At 41.7% G+C, this 15,190-nt stretch overlaps 2 protein-coding genes across 9 annotated transcripts in view; one reads left to right on the forward strand and one right to left on the reverse strand.

The window, feature by feature from the left end:
- Positions 1-9,231, reverse strand: part of RMND1 (required for meiotic nuclear division 1 homolog) — a 54,782-nt gene extending 45,551 nt beyond the window's left edge. For all 7 annotated transcript variants that reach the window (XR_004029397.1, XR_004029395.1, XR_004029398.1 and 4 more), the window contains exons 1-2: positions 9,067-9,231; positions 3,961-4,475 (exon numbers count right to left, since the gene is read on the reverse strand). Coding sequence is in view for 3 of the 7 variants with exons in the window: in XM_030809849.1 (XP_030665709.1) it covers positions 3,961-4,461 (501 nt within the window). In the remaining 4 variants the exon portion in view is untranslated. The remainder of the gene's footprint in view (positions 1-3,960; positions 4,476-9,066) is intronic.
- A 173-nt stretch (positions 9,232-9,404) lies between these two features.
- ARMT1 (acidic residue methyltransferase 1) overlaps positions 9,405-15,190 on the forward strand; it is a 160,694-nt gene continuing 154,908 nt past the window's right edge. The window contains exons 1-3 of one of the 2 annotated variants that reach the window (XM_030809851.1): positions 9,405-9,638; positions 11,577-11,682; positions 14,670-14,914. In XM_030809851.1, the coding sequence (XP_030665711.1) occupies positions 9,598-9,638; positions 11,577-11,682; positions 14,670-14,914 (392 nt within the window). In that variant the 5' untranslated portion in view covers positions 9,405-9,597. The remainder of the gene's footprint in view (positions 9,639-11,576; positions 11,683-14,669; positions 14,915-15,190) is intronic. The other variant, XM_030809852.1, reaches the window with a different exon arrangement.

Here is a 15,190-nt window from a genome sequence, read left to right on the forward strand (position 1 = left end):
TTGCTCTTTGCCTTCAGTTACTAACACAGAGCTTCTAAAATCCCTTGGAATTTCACGAGTGATGGGAACATCTTTTGTTTTAACGAGGTGACTCTCAGTGGCTCTTGGGACAGCTTCAGGGTGTTGGGGTGGTTACCAGAAAGACCAAACTTTGATTAGAAGCTTAGAACTTTCAGCCTCACCCTTAACTTCTGGTGGATGGAGAGGGGCTGGAGATTGAGTTAATTATTAATCATGGCTTACACAATGAAACCTCCATAAAAACACCCAAATGATGGGGTCTGGAGAACTCCTGGGTTGACCAATGCATCCATGTGCTGGGAGGGTGGCACAGCCCAATCCTACAAGGAACAGAAGCTCCTGAGTTCCAGGCCCTTCTTGACTTCACTCTATGCCCCTCTACCTCTGGTTGTTCATTTGTATACTTTATATAAAAAACTCAGTAAATGTAAATAAAGTGATCCCTGAGTTCTGTGGGCCATTCTAGCAAATCATCAAACCTAAAGAAGGGGTGGTGGTCATAGAGCTGGTTGGTCAGAAGCACAGGTGTCAACTGGGAGGGCAGTCTTATGGGGCTGAGCTTAACTAACTGGGGTCTGCACTAACTCTGGCTAGTGCTGGAATTGAACTGAATTGCAGGACACCTTGTTAGTGTCTGGAGAATTGGAGAACTGGCTGGTAGGAGGAGGAAGAGGTCCCCATATATTTGATGTCAGAAGTACTGTGAGTAGATAGATCATACTAAGGAAAAATGCCTTTTCTCCTGTAATGTACTGATTGGAGATGAAAGCTATAAAAACACAGATACATTTTACGTTACCAATATTATGCTTTATCTTGTAAGTTTTTTTGACTACAACCTATAAATCATTATACATAGTACATATACACGTATATGTTCACACATCAGTAATTGCCACAAAAGCTTCACAAACCAGTATTTACCTTGATCACGAGTAATGTATTCTGTTATTTTCTATTCTATTTCATTTTTCAAAAAAATGGTTAACAATCCACCAGTGATTCTGTAACACACTGTGCTATTAGCCTGAAAACATTCTCCCTGGTGTCAGGCTCCATGCCACTCAGACCTGCTGTTCTCTTCAAAGACTGGACATTAACAAGAAGCACTGCTATTATTGTTTTCTCGTTTGTTTAGTAACAGGGTCTCACTCTGTCGCCCAGGCTGGATGGAGTGAGGTGCAGTCATGACTCACTGCAGCCTGGAACCCTGGGGCTCAAGCGATCCTCCCACCTCAGCCTCTTGAGTAGCTAAGACTACAGCTGCGCACCAGCAAGCCCGGCTTCTTTTTTTTTTTGTTTTTAAGTCTTTTAGAAATGGGAGTCTTGCTATGTTGCCAGGCTGATCTTCAACTCCTGGCCTCAAGTGGTCTTTCTGTGTCAGCCTCCCAAAGCACTGAAATTATAGGCATAAGCCACTGGACCCACTATTGCTTTTAGGAATTGTAAGCCAAAGGGATGTGGGTTGAGTATCTCAGATTATGATCTCTGAAAATGAGACCAGGTAAAGATTTAATTCCAACAGACAGGGTGACTGAAACCTCATTCAGCCAACTCCATATGCATGCTGTTCTGCAGAGCTGAAAAGATGAGCTAGGTGCAACTATGGGAACAAAATAAAGTCCATGTGCTTTCTGACACAAAGCAGAGTCTTTTCCTTGTCTCAGTCAAGAGTAGTATAAAGGGTTTACCACTTTGATGGTATAAAGTGGTATAAAGGGTTTACCACTATGATGGCCAAATGAAAATGTAGTGGCCCTCAATTGGGGCAGAGGAAAGTCAGTCTTTGGTCCTGGGGACATATTACCTAGTCATGCCAAGACTGCTTTCTCTACGAAAAGTAAAATCTTCAAAAAATGATGTTCCAAAATTATATTATCTCAGATCACTTTAGAAACATGATTTTCTTCTTTTTTTTTTTTTGAGACAGAGTCTCACTCTGTCACCCAGGCTGGAGTGCAGTGGCGCGATCTCGGCTCACTGCAACCTCTGCCTCCTGGGTTCAAGAGATTCTTCTGCCTCAGCCTCCTGAGCAGCTGGGATTACAGGTGTGCACCACCACCATGCCGGGCTAATTTTTGTATTTTTGTAGAGACAGGGTTTCACCATGTTGGCTAGGCTGGTCGCGAACTCCTGACCTCAAGTAATCCGCCTGCCTGGGCCTCCCAAAGTGTTGGGATAACAGGTGTGAGCCACCGCCCGTCCACAACCTTCTGATTTTCTATTATTTCCCTATGCTTTCAGAAAGACAGCATGTGACTTTTTTTTTTGCCAAACTCCAGCTGAAGTCATTGTCTGTCATGTTACATAATGTCTCCTTTAACAGAATCCATGAAATAACTAACTCCTTAATTTCAGTGCTGGAAAAAGTTATTTCTCTGAAGATATTTTTATGTTTTTACTCTGCCCTCTCCCACAACAATAAACAACAAACAATAAATCCCAGGAGGATTTCCTCTTTTAATTACTGGGCTTCTCAAAACAAAATGTTCAACTAGATTATTCATTTCAGGTACTTCATAACATTTTTCTGTTCATGTCAACTATTTGCTCTAATATGTGAAAGTATTTATTATCTCATTTGAAACTATGTTGAATGTTGAAAATCTACTTCAAATTCTTTCCTGGAAGGAAGTAGAAAAAAAAAAACCTAAAGAAAAATAAGATATGGTATTTAGGAAAATTGTTTCCAAGTCTAAGGATGGCCCAAAGAAATAGCCTAGGGACATCTCTGACCTATCAGCTTCTTCCTAAGAAACCTGACGCACTGTGCTCCTAGATATTACAAATGAACAAAGTGAGTTGAGCTTTCTCTTTTTTGGATCTGCCACGAATTCAGGTTTTTACACTTAATGTCATCTCGGACACTTAAATACTGAATTTCCCAGGTTACCCCAAAGCTCCAGCAAAAGGAAAGGGGGAGCAGTAGCTGCCCAACACTTCATCCTTCACATCCTGAGTTCAGAGAAACCATACAAGAATTGAAAGCATTCCAGAATCCAACACAAAAACCATTCATTCATTCCTGGATTCAGAATCGGAGGATGAGTAAAGGTATGTATGTATACCTTTCCAAGGGGTGTCAGCTGCACAGTAATAAAAACACAGCCAAAATTAAACAGGCTCAGGGGCTACTTTTCAGAATCAAGACTTGAAGACAGACATTCTAACCTGTTTTCTGATAGATTCAGAAGTCTTCATCAAGTTTAAAATATCTTTAAAGTTGATGACTATCAGCATTAAAGATCCTCTTGCCTCTTTTTCAATCCTTTCTGATTTAATAAACATTTAAGTACAAGGTACAGTTCTAGGTATTATGCAAGATACAAAGGTTACCAAGGGCTTGATCTTGACCCTTAAGTTGTTATTGAAGGAGAAATGCAAATTGTAGCAGAAAAATTCCCAGAAACCCCTTAAGGATGAATAAAAAATACCCCCTTAAACCTTAAGAGGATAAAAAAGCAGGGCTCTCCCCACCGGCTGCTTTTGGAGTCCACCCTACCGTGTCATTTCACCGCTCCATGCAACTGCCACAGCCTAATAAAGGCTCATCTGTCTGCAGAGTTACAATTTTTTTTAATTTGATGAAGAATTTCTATTTTTTTTTTTAATGGTTTTTTTTTTTTTTTACAGTCCCATTCTTAGACTGGACTTAATACTGGTCCTCTTTTTCAGTTTCCTTAGACCAATAACCAAATCTTTTATAAACTCTATTTTCATGTTTTATTACCTGTATTTTGTTTTTATATGTATAATTAATTGTTAAAAATTAAGATTTTGAATCCCTTTGGATATTTATTAGGCTTCAAAGACCTTGATGGAGAAGTCTGAGTGACTGCTAGTTCTCTTACGCTGGCGGTAAGGCTGGGGTGCAGTGCACACTGGTTTAGAGTGAGCAATGATCACTAAGCACAAGAGCCATGGCCACCCCCACTTTACCTCGTTCACAGACAGAACTGGAAGGTTGGTCCTGGATGGCTGTCTGGTCCTGGATGCTTTTAGTGGTCTCTTCATCTGTGGGAAGTCTTGTTTTGGAACAAATGTTTCCGTCGATATAGATGAGAAATGCCTCTTTAATATTTTTGTAAACCATTTAGAACCCAATAGATTTGGTTTGTGGGTCACTCTCCTGTGAGTACCAAAGGATTTCATGGTTGGAAGGTGTGCCTTTTCTTGGCAACGAGCAGCATTTAATGGAGAGAGCATGCTTGTATCTGACTTTTTTTGGTTCGTTTCCAGGATCTGAGACTTATTCAAACCACCAGCTGTTTTATCATGAAGGAACAAATCCAGATTTTGACGTATTGTCAGTGTGCTGCATGTTGTATTTTCAAATTCCTTAAGTGGTTTTAACATTAGATGACCGATTCTTCGGCACTGATGTGCTTTTGATAATATACGATGAGATCCGGCCACGGCTCTGAGGAGTGTGGCTGGCATTATCACATCCCAAGCTAAAAGAAAAGGAATTCAAAGTTCAAGTTTTTAAATTAATGTTTAAAACATATATAATATTTCCCTAGGTAGCAGGCATATTTCTGTAAGAAAAACTTGTAAAACAGATACATTCTAAGTAAATTCTAGTAAAAGAACAAGGTTAAAAAAATGAGTACAGTGTTTCTGCTACTTTGCCTTTACCAACATTTGGCCTTCTTCCTGGAAGATTACAAGATTATAAAGCTACTGACATAACAAGAACCTTAAAAAAAAAAAAAGTGATGGGACCACTTCATTTACTTCATTAGCATATCAAGTATATAAAAATCTGTGCTGGCCAGGAACTGTAGCTCACACTTGTAATCCCAGCACACTGGGAGGCTGAGGCAGGTGGATCGCTTGAGTCCATGAGTTCCAGACCAGCTGGGGCAACATGGCGAAACCTCATCTCTACAAAAATGACAAAAATTTAAAAATTAGCTGGGTGTGATGGCAGCTCATGCCTGTAGTCCCAGCTACTCACAGGCTGAGGTGGGAGGATCACTTGAGCCCAGAAGACAGAGGCTGCAGTGAGTCATGATTGTACCACTGCATCAGCTTTTTCTCCGTCTCAGGAAAAAAAAAAATCAGGAAAGGCTCCCAGAAAGATCTAAGCTGATTCTAGAAGGGGAAGGTGCTTTTCAGCTTGGGGCTGGGCATGGGAGTGCATGAGGCATGTCAGATACACACATGGACATTCCAGACAAGGGAAACAGAATTTCCCCCTTATTTACATTATGAAATGTATTATTTTAAAGTTAGCCTATAGTAGGCCACACACGGTGGCTCACGCCTGTAATCCCAGCACTCTGGGAGGCTAAAGGCGGGGAGGTGGGGGGGAATCACTTGAGGCCAGGAGTTCAAAACCAACCTGGCCAACATGGCAAAACCCCATCTCTACTAAAAATACAGCAACAAATTAGCCAGGCATGGTGGTGCATGCCTTTAATCCCAGCTACTCAGGTGGCTGAGATATAGAATCGGACGAACCAGGGACGCAGAGGTTGCAGTGAGCCAGGATCGCCCCACTGCACTCCAGCCTGGGCGACAGAATAAGACTGTGTCTCAAAAAAAAAAAAAAAAAAAAAAGTTAGACCATAGTAATCAATAATTCTTTTTTGAAAATAATATGTTAGGTGCTAGAGATACATGAATCAATGATCTCAGAATTCAAAGTCTAGCAGAGGAAAATGAATGAGATGCACAAATTGCTCTAGTCCGGAAAAAGGAACATGTGAAGAGTGTGGCATTGTCACAGAGGTGACATTTGAACTGAGTCTTGAAAGGGCAGAAGGATCAGCAAGTCAAACACCCCAGGCATGGAGTCCTATTCATCTCCCCATCTCAGAGGAGGTAGGAGTGAGCTACAGGAGGTAAGGACCAAAAAAGAGCCGATGGCCAGATCACCAAAGGATATATATATAAATTCATCCTAAAGAGTTTCTACAGGTGGGGAGAAAGCTGAGCTTTTAACTCAGAGTCACGCGGTCAAATGTATGTTCATGAAACAAATTTTTGGTGATGATGTGCAGGAGGAAACCAGAGAGACTCTGACATCACTCTGAGCGCTTTCTACATGCTAAGTGCTCCGCTTCACCTCATAATGATCCCATTTCACTGATTGGGAAACTGAGGTTTAAAAAGGCTAAGTGCTCACCGTTAAGAAGCTGCAGAGATGTTAATTAAAATAAAACCCGGGCTTTCCCAATTCCAAAGTCAACACTCTTACCCACTACCTTGTACTTCTTTAATACCTCTCTCCAGGATAAGGACAAAGATGATTCATGGTGATATTTAGGAGGTAGAACCTGCTGCTTTCAAAATCCCTTCAAAAGCTGGTATTCTGTGCTTCATTCTAGTCCAATTGGCTACTGTAGTTCATCTTTAATTAGTACTATTCCATGCCAGTTGAACCACTTAATTTTGAAGAAACTAACTATAAAATATTTTAGAAATTTGTCTACAGTCCTGGATTCTTTTTATTCTCTTTGAGTAAATTCTTTTTTTTTTTTTTTGAGATGGGAGTCTTGCTCTGTCACTCAGGCTGGAGTGCAGTGGTGCCACCTCAGCTCACTGCAACCTCCGACTCCCCGGTTCAAACGATTCTCCTGCCTCAGCCTCCCGAGTAGCTGGGATTACAGGTGTCTGCCACCATGCCTACTTAATTTTTTGTATTTTTAGTAGAGATGGGGTTTCATCATGTTGGCCAGGCTGGTCTTGAAATCCTGACCTCAGGTGATCCACCTGCCTTGGCCTCCTAAAGTGTTGGGATTACAGGCGTGAGCCACTGGACCCAGCCCATTTTTATCACTGCACCTTCTAGAAAGCCTAAGATTACATTTGTGCCTTACACTGTTTTTCTATCAGCCATGGCCCTATTGTCATTATCAATACATTGGACCTCCTCATCTCAATTTCATCCATTCTACTCTCTAAGCACCACCTCCTATCTTTGCATCTCACTCCTTCTATTACCCAATTCCAACAATTCTTCAACCCCAACAGGACCCACAAGTCAATGATCCAACCACCTTTTCACTGTCTCTCACTCCCCATGACTTCACTTCCTCCATATCCAGTTTACACTCCGGTCTACCATTCTAACTCTCCCTTATACCCCTAGAATCCCTTGCATCCCTTTCTTCCCAGTCTTTCCCATTCATGAGCAGTAATAAATATCTTTATAACTGCTATGCCAAAAACGTGGAGTCCAGCTTGACTCTTTATTCTCCATATCCAACTTGTCAGTAAATCCCAAGGGCCTTCTAGGGACCACTGCTCATCATCAGTAATACTGCCTATCAAAAACTGCTATCCTTCCCATGGACTATTATAATAGCTTCTTAACCAGTTTTCCTGATTCTGTTTTGGGCCCCCTACAGTTTCTTCTCAACACAGCAACCAAAGTGATGCTTTGAAGTCGAATCTCAACGCGAAATCTGGCTGTGGCTTCACGGTTCACTTAATAAAAGCCAAAGCCCTCCAACCAGGCCTGGCGGCTCACGCCTGTAATCTCAGCACTTTGGGAGGGATCACTTGGGGTCAGGAGTTCCAGACCAGCCTGGCCAACACGGCAAAACCCCGTGTCTACTAAAAATACAAAAATTAGCCAGGCATGGTGGCATGGGCCCATAATCCCAGCTACTTGGGAGGCTGAGGCACGAGAATGGCTTGAATCTGGGAGGCGGAGATTGCGCCACTGCACTGCAGAATGAGCAACAAAGCGAGACTCTGTCTCAAAAAAAAAGGCCTGGCCCAGTGGCTCACGCCTGTAACCCCAGCACTTTGGGAGGCCGAGGCGGGTGATTCACAAGGTCAGGAGTTCGAGGCCAGCCTGGCCAACATGGTGAAACCTCGTCTCTACTAAAAATACAAAAAAATTAGCTGGGCGTGGTGACGGGTGCCTGTAATCCCAGTTACTTGGGAGGCTGAGGCAGGAGAATCGCCTGAACCCAGGAGGTGGGGGTTGCAGTGAGCCGATATCGCGCCACTGCACTAATGCCTGGGCGACAGTGCGAGATTCTGTCACGGACAAAAAAAAAAAAAAAAAAGCTAAAGCCCTCAAAATGGCCTGCATGGCACTACATTCTCTGGCCCTTTATCACCGCTCTGACAGCACTCTCCTTTGCTTATTTTGCGTCTCATTCTGGCCTCTGGATCTTTGCACTTGCTGTTCATTACACTCTTCTCCCAGGGATCTGAAAGGCTCACACCCTCACCTCCTTCAGATGTTTGCTAAAATGTTTTCTACCCAGTGAAGGCTTCCCCAACCACTACATTAAAAACACACAACCAGCATCCACTCTCTATCTTCCTCCACTTTGCATTTCTCCATTGTTTAACATCACTTGCACACCTTTAATTTTTAGTTTATTAATTCATACTGCAAACGAACTCAGTTCTTATCATGTGCCAGGCATTGTCCTAGTTGCTGACAATACAGCTGAAAATAAAACAGACAAAAATCCTATCTTTTGAATCTTTTGAACCTTGCACTGGGAGTGACAGACAAAAACGAGGAAAATCAGTAAAATACGTGAGACACAACGCTAAAGGAAAGAAATAAAAGGAAAGGGCAGATTTTTGTGTCTTCCCTCCAGAATGGAAGCCCCCTGAGGATACAGATTTGTGTGTTTTTTCCTACTATATCTCCTGACAATAGCGCCCAGCACATAGTAGGCATTCGATCGAACTTTTAAAATGAAATACAAGGCAGTTACTCAGTTCCCGAGCACATTTCAACTTTCAGAGAACAATAACATCAATTAAGAAAATCGATTCAAGAGATAAGTGGCGCTCCTCTTTGGGAGTATGCCGTTCAATCCCTCAAACTCAAAATTATTTTATCGATTTCTAGTTACCGCGGTGCACTGGCACAAAAAAAGGGTTCATTAATTGACTGAGTGCTTTTTACTCCCAGCTAAGTCGACCAAAGATCACGGTAAGAGGCAAAGGGTCACAGCCGCACTGGCGTAACCCGTGACTGTATACGTTCCGGGCGGCCAGGAGCCAGGGCGCAGACCTCCGAGCCGGACCACCCGAGCTGCTAGGGAAAGGCAGTACACTAACCTCTCCGCCGGAAGAGAAGAAGGAAGCGCCAGGGACGCACGCTTCCTCCGCAGGACTGCAAGGAAAGAGCCACACCACCAGCCTCTCACTACTGCAGCCAACCCATCTCCTGGAAGGGCGCTCCCTCCCATCCCCGCTACTGCGCAGCCGCACTGAACTCTGGTCTCACTTAGCGGGAGAAGCTCGGGCCACGTGACTGTCTGACCACGTGACCCTCGTCGCCGCGACCTCTTCCGCTCCCTAGGCCCTGGGACCTCCCGGTCCTTGCCTGCTTCCGGCTTTCGCTCGCTTCCATATCCGCTCCTTTAGTCGCCCTCCGCTGTCCCCGCCTTCGTCCCCGGAAGATTGGGTCCTCTGGCGAGCCACTGTTTGCCGTTTGATCGGGCACCAAATAAAGTTTCTTTATTCAAAAGCACTTTTTTTTTTTTAAGCCACACCACCCCCATTCTCAGCTCCTCCTTCGCGGTGGTACCGCCTCTGTTTCTGCGGCGGTTGAATAGCCGAGGTTTGCGGCTGGGATCGCGGAACGTGATGGCTGTCGTCCCGGCGTCTCTCTCAGGACAGGACGTGGGGTTAGTCTAGCTTTTCTTCCCACTTTTGCGGAAAGCCGGGCCTCGCCGGGAGCCTGTGGGGACTAAGCGGAGGGCGTCCGCTCCCCCGTGGGCTGCGTTCGAGTCCCGCTGCCTGGCGCGGCTTCCCGGGACGCTTTTGCGGATTTCGCGGACTGGGTCTGAGGCGAGGGGAGGAGGCCCCGGGGAGGGAGCCTGCCCGCGGCGACTGCTCGTAAGGATCAGGATAGGGGTCAGCTTCGCGGTCTGTTCCTGGCGGTCACTTTTTATTCACTTTAATAAAAGCGCTTTGGGGGCGTTAAAATTCTCCGTAAGAGTTGGGGATCTCAGCGCTATTAAGAAACAGGTTTCTTCCTATTGTTGATCAAATCGTAATCTCACAGTAAGAACTGTCTGTAGTTTTTTGCTTTATAGTCGTCACGCTACTGATTCTTGGGTAAAGTTATGGGCGACCGTGCAAATAACATCCATTTGCATAAATTGAATGGCCAAATTTATATTTGAAATTTGTCCTTACTTCAAAATATTGCAAAAGACGAGAACACTTTGAAGAAAATAAACCTTGAGGCCAGCAAAGTGGCGCCAATGGCCCCAAATTGAAGCAGGCACTGTTTCAGGTCATGCAAGTATAGAGAGTGTCTCCTTCAATTTTGCGCCCTAGGGCTTCTGGCCTCACTCCTGTCCCGGCCAGAGATTTTGCTCCAGAGGTGCAGGAAATGTAGTAGTTAGGAAAACAGTAATACTTTCTAATTAAAGTAAAATCTCAAAAAAGGACTTACTGTACCTACTGCGTGGGAAAATTCAAGTGACAGTTGATTTAATGATCCTGCTCACCCTCTGAGGTATTAGTGATTTCTTTTATTAATGATTTTTAAAAATTAAATTCTGATCAACGTAGTTATTATGCGCATTAAAACCTAATCACTGTTTTGGGTGGTACTGAAAGCACCACAGAGTCAGAAAGTGTTTGCAGTTTTTTTCTTAAAGTTCTATAGCTATCATTTGAGGAAACCTTTTGAAGAAATACCCGAGTTACAATCTAGTAGTTTAACAATTGTCTCCTGTGATCCAGAGATAAAAACACTAGTCAGCTAAGCTCTGTGCTCTATATTTAAAACTGCACAGAATTTCTCCACCAAATAAAGCTTTTTTTCTACCCGAATCATGTATTTCCTTAAAATGATATAAAATGATAATCTGTAAATCTTGGTTTTTGTATGAATAAAATCAAGAATATCTTTAATTTTTTAATGCAGGTATAAGTTTTTCTTCATCTTCAGCTTGCTTCATTCTTGAACACTTTATAAAATCTCATTTTTTGACTGGGAAGAGACAGTAGCATGGCTTCATTTGCTTAGGGGCAGAATAGGATGGAAGGAGTCCATTGTGCAGATAGAGAAGGCAGAGAAGGGGAAAACTTGAAAATAATTAAAATTGACTTAGAATATAGACAGAATCGAGAGAAACAGGCTTATAAGTACCTTTAATACTTTATGCTGTTCAAGCACATTAGACACTTTAGGTGGTTTTAGATGCATTGCTTCATTCACCTTTCGAAGCATGTGACTTAGCAGATAGTAGACCTGGGACAAGAGCCTGTTTGATTTCTAAGCTAATCCATTCCCTATCCTATCACGTTGCTAAGCGAGTTTCTGATTTAGGAAAAGAAAAGCAATAGAATAGGAAAGATAAGAATGATTAAACAGACTCCATGGGAGAATCTGGGATTAGAGGCACCAAGACGGTTTGGCTTCCATGACATACCAGAGAATTTTTCAGGTTTTCTTATGTCTTAATATAGTAATCATACAATACTTGTCTACCTTTTAATAGTTGTATGAGGAGTTTAATATACATGAAGTGTTCCAGAAACTAAAAGATAGCCAGCCTTCTAGTATTGATGCTGCTAAGTAATACATTGCATGTGACTCTTTTTTCTAGATCATTTGCATATCTTACAATTAAAGACAGAACACCACAGATCTTAACTAAGGTTATTGATACATTGCATCGACATAAAAGTGAATTTTTTGAGAAACATGGAGAGGTAAGAATTGTTTTAACTTTTAATTTTTTGTTAATTTCTCAACAGAAACATAATAAATAGTTCTTGAAGATATAATTTTCCTTTAAATGTAAAAATCAATAGATGGGCCAAGTATTTATTTGTTTTTAAGGTAATACATTGAAATGAAGATAGAACAGCCAATCTTCAGTTTAGAAAATAATTGTGTTCCAATAATTAATTCTGTCAGTTATTTAGACCTCAGAATGTATTTTCTAATATATGCAATGTTGTAATTGGTGACTGGGCAACAGACTTGCAATTGACTTAGTCAAATGACTAAGCAATTGAGTTGCTTAGAAGAGCTTTTTAAATTTCAAGTTTAATTTGAGTTGCAGTATTTATATTACTAATTTGAGATCTTGGGTCCTGGAACTTCAAGCTGCTATGCACAGCTCAGGGATATGAATTATAATTGATTGACACATTGTACTGATTCAAGTTGGGACTCATTAGCATTCAGTACAGAATAGGACTTTAGAAATCACTTTGTCCATTCAATTAATGGATGAGGAAAAATCCAAATAACTATGTTATGTTAGACATAGGTCTTTAAACTTGTAGGTTCAGTAATCTTTCTGTTACACAATGGACTGTCAAAGAGCATACATACACCAGTACATTTTTTTTAAGAGTTGAAAACAAAGATTTAGAGAAATGGTTGGTGATCTTTTCTCCTTGGCCAAATTGAAATGGAGCAAGAAACATATATGCAGTTTGAGTGTAATGTTCTACTTCTTTCAACTTCTTTTGGTTTTTTGTTTTTTTTTGAGACAGAGTCTTGCTCTGTCACCCAGGCTGGAGTGCAGTGGCACAATCTCAGCTCACTGCAAGCTCCGGCTCCCGGGTTCACGCCATTCTCCTGCCTCAGCCTCTCCGAGTAGCTGGGACTACAGGCGCCCGCTACCACGCCCGGCTAATTTTTTGTATTTTTAGTAGAGACAGGGTTTCACCGCGGTCTCGAGCTCCTGACCTTGTGATCCGCCCACCTCGGCCTCCCAAAGTGCTGGGATTACAAGTGTGAGCCACCGCGCCCGGCCTCAACTTCTTTTATATTGTCTTGTTTGAAACTAATCCTGGCATAACACAGGGATTACCTGTTGTTCCTTATTGCTAAAATCCAGCTTAGACACTGACAATTCTATTGATGAATGGTTTTAATGTTTATCACATAAACATAATTTTGGTAGCTGACATACCTTTATCACACAAGTATAATTTAGCCAAATTTGGATAGTTCACTTTAGTATTTGGTCATATATGTAAGCAAATTACCACAATACTTTTGTTTTTCTTGTTGTTGTTTTGTTTTTTGAGACAGGGTCTTGTTCTGTCTACTAGGCTAGAGTGCAGTGGTGCAGTCATAGCTCACTGCTGCCTCAAACTCCTAGATTCCAGCAGTTCTCCCAGTTCAGCATCCTGAAGTGCTGGTATTACAGGCGTGAGCCACTGTGCCTGGCCCCATAATGCTTTTGTAATTTCAGTTTTTTCGACCAGAGTGATCTAAAATGTAGTCCTAGTATATTGCTACTTGGCCTGTATGCCCGTAATCACCAGGTGACTGAAGGCAGAGTTTATTGTCTCACCAGCCCTACCCCATTTCACACTTTGCTGGGCACAGAACAAGGTGTAAATTGACACAGATAAAGTCTCCTTTTGGTAGCCTTTCTGTCCCTTTTTCATGCCTCTGTTATATGTATGGCCACTCTCCTTGGGCCTCATGTGTTCTCCTAGTTCCCTAAGCCCCCACCTATAGCAGGGCCAGGCTTATCTCCAAAGGAGCCATGCCACACAGTTTTCTGTCTTCCCCCACCTCAGCGGTCAAACGTCCGTCCCCTTAAACTACCTGGTTTGGCAGATGTGTGTCTCCTGGAGACAGGGCCAGGCTTTATTCATCTTTCTCTGGCCCTGAGGTTAGTGTCAGGCACATACAGGGTTCAGTAAATGTTTGAATTCAATTCAAGTAAGTGAACAAACTGGCAATGACATAACTATTAATCCATTAGCCTTTTTAGGTATATGCTTCTGTAAAAGGGTGCCTGACATCCTATAAAACCTCAGTTGTTGGAATTTATAGTTAAAGAGTTGAAGTTTAAGACTTTAGGGAAGAGATTTGGAGGAGGGGGAGTTCCTTTCAAAACAGTCAGCCACAACTTCTTTTCTTCTATTTCTGAACCTGCAGAATCTCTAAAGCTTCAATCTTTTGTTCTAGCAGCAAAATAAATTCTACCTGGAACAAAAGAAAGATTGGAGAGATGTTTATATTGAGAAAATTACAGGTCTGAAAGTAGGGACTAAATATCAACACGATAAAAATGATCTTATAAAAATACTCAGGCTTGATGTTTACTCTCTACATTTTATTATATACGTGTCTTATTAGGCTTACATTTTCTTTTTTTTAATGGGGCAGGAATCTTCCTGATGTAAAACCAGAGGTGCCAAGTCATTTTCACTTCATTCTGATCCCATTACATTTGTCCCCACTCCAGTTGGCCTGTTATGTGAGATAATATTGTAGTGCCTTGTTTGTCAGCATATCTCATCTCTCCCCTAGCTAGAACTCGGCAGAAAACAAAAAAAATTTGAGCTACCAAAAGAAACCTCAGAAAGGCCACAGTTTCTTTTCTAGTGGTGTCAATGGTGAAAGAAGAATATGTATGGAAGCATGAAAGACATGGAAAATCTGGCAGGGGTTCCTTTCCCTCTGTAGTAATGGTCATCCCACCAAAGATACAGAAAGGCCAGAACTTAGGTAGATAAGGCATGGTTATGTTCATATGAGATCTGTGTGTGTTTTTTGATTTTCAGTTTAAGAGTTGTAAATGTAATGTTTAAAGAAATAAAATGTAGTTTTGAACATTTTTCTTTTCTTCTTAAGTCTGTAAAAATATGTTACCCTAGAGGAATTGCACAGACACACACACACAGAGAAACACACACAATTTATTTTTCTTGTATTTTTGCAGGAAGGCGTGGAAGCTGAAAAGAAAGCTATCTCTCTCCTTTCTAAATTACGGAATGAATTGCAAACAGATAAACCATTTATCCCCTTGGTTGAGAAATTTGTTGATACTGATATATGGAATCAGTACCTAGAATATCAACAGAGTCTTTTAAATGAAAGTGATGGAAAATCAAGGTGGTTCTACTCACCGTGGTTGTTCGTAGAATGTTACATGTATCGTAGAATTCATGAAGCAATTATCCAGAGGTACGTGTTTAATCATCAACTAGCAAATGTTTAGATAATTTATACTTTTTCTGAAATTGTAAAAGGATAAGTTTAAAAATAAGCGCCACTGGAAGCTTGAATTTGGTTGAGTTTAGCAAATCTTAATAGCCTTGTTGGACATTTCTACAAATGTTACTGATGGATATTTCTATAGCTGTTACCGATTTAACAGATTCTTGGCAATCATAATCTACTTGCCTAGAATAGACATAAGAGTAAATATCTAAAGTATGAATTGGCCAGGCCCTGAGGTTC

This window comes from Nomascus leucogenys, chromosome 3, assembly GCF_006542625.1.
Source record: "Nomascus leucogenys isolate Asia chromosome 3, Asia_NLE_v1, whole genome shotgun sequence".
NCBI lineage: Eukaryota > Metazoa > Chordata > Mammalia > Primates > Hylobatidae > Nomascus > Nomascus leucogenys.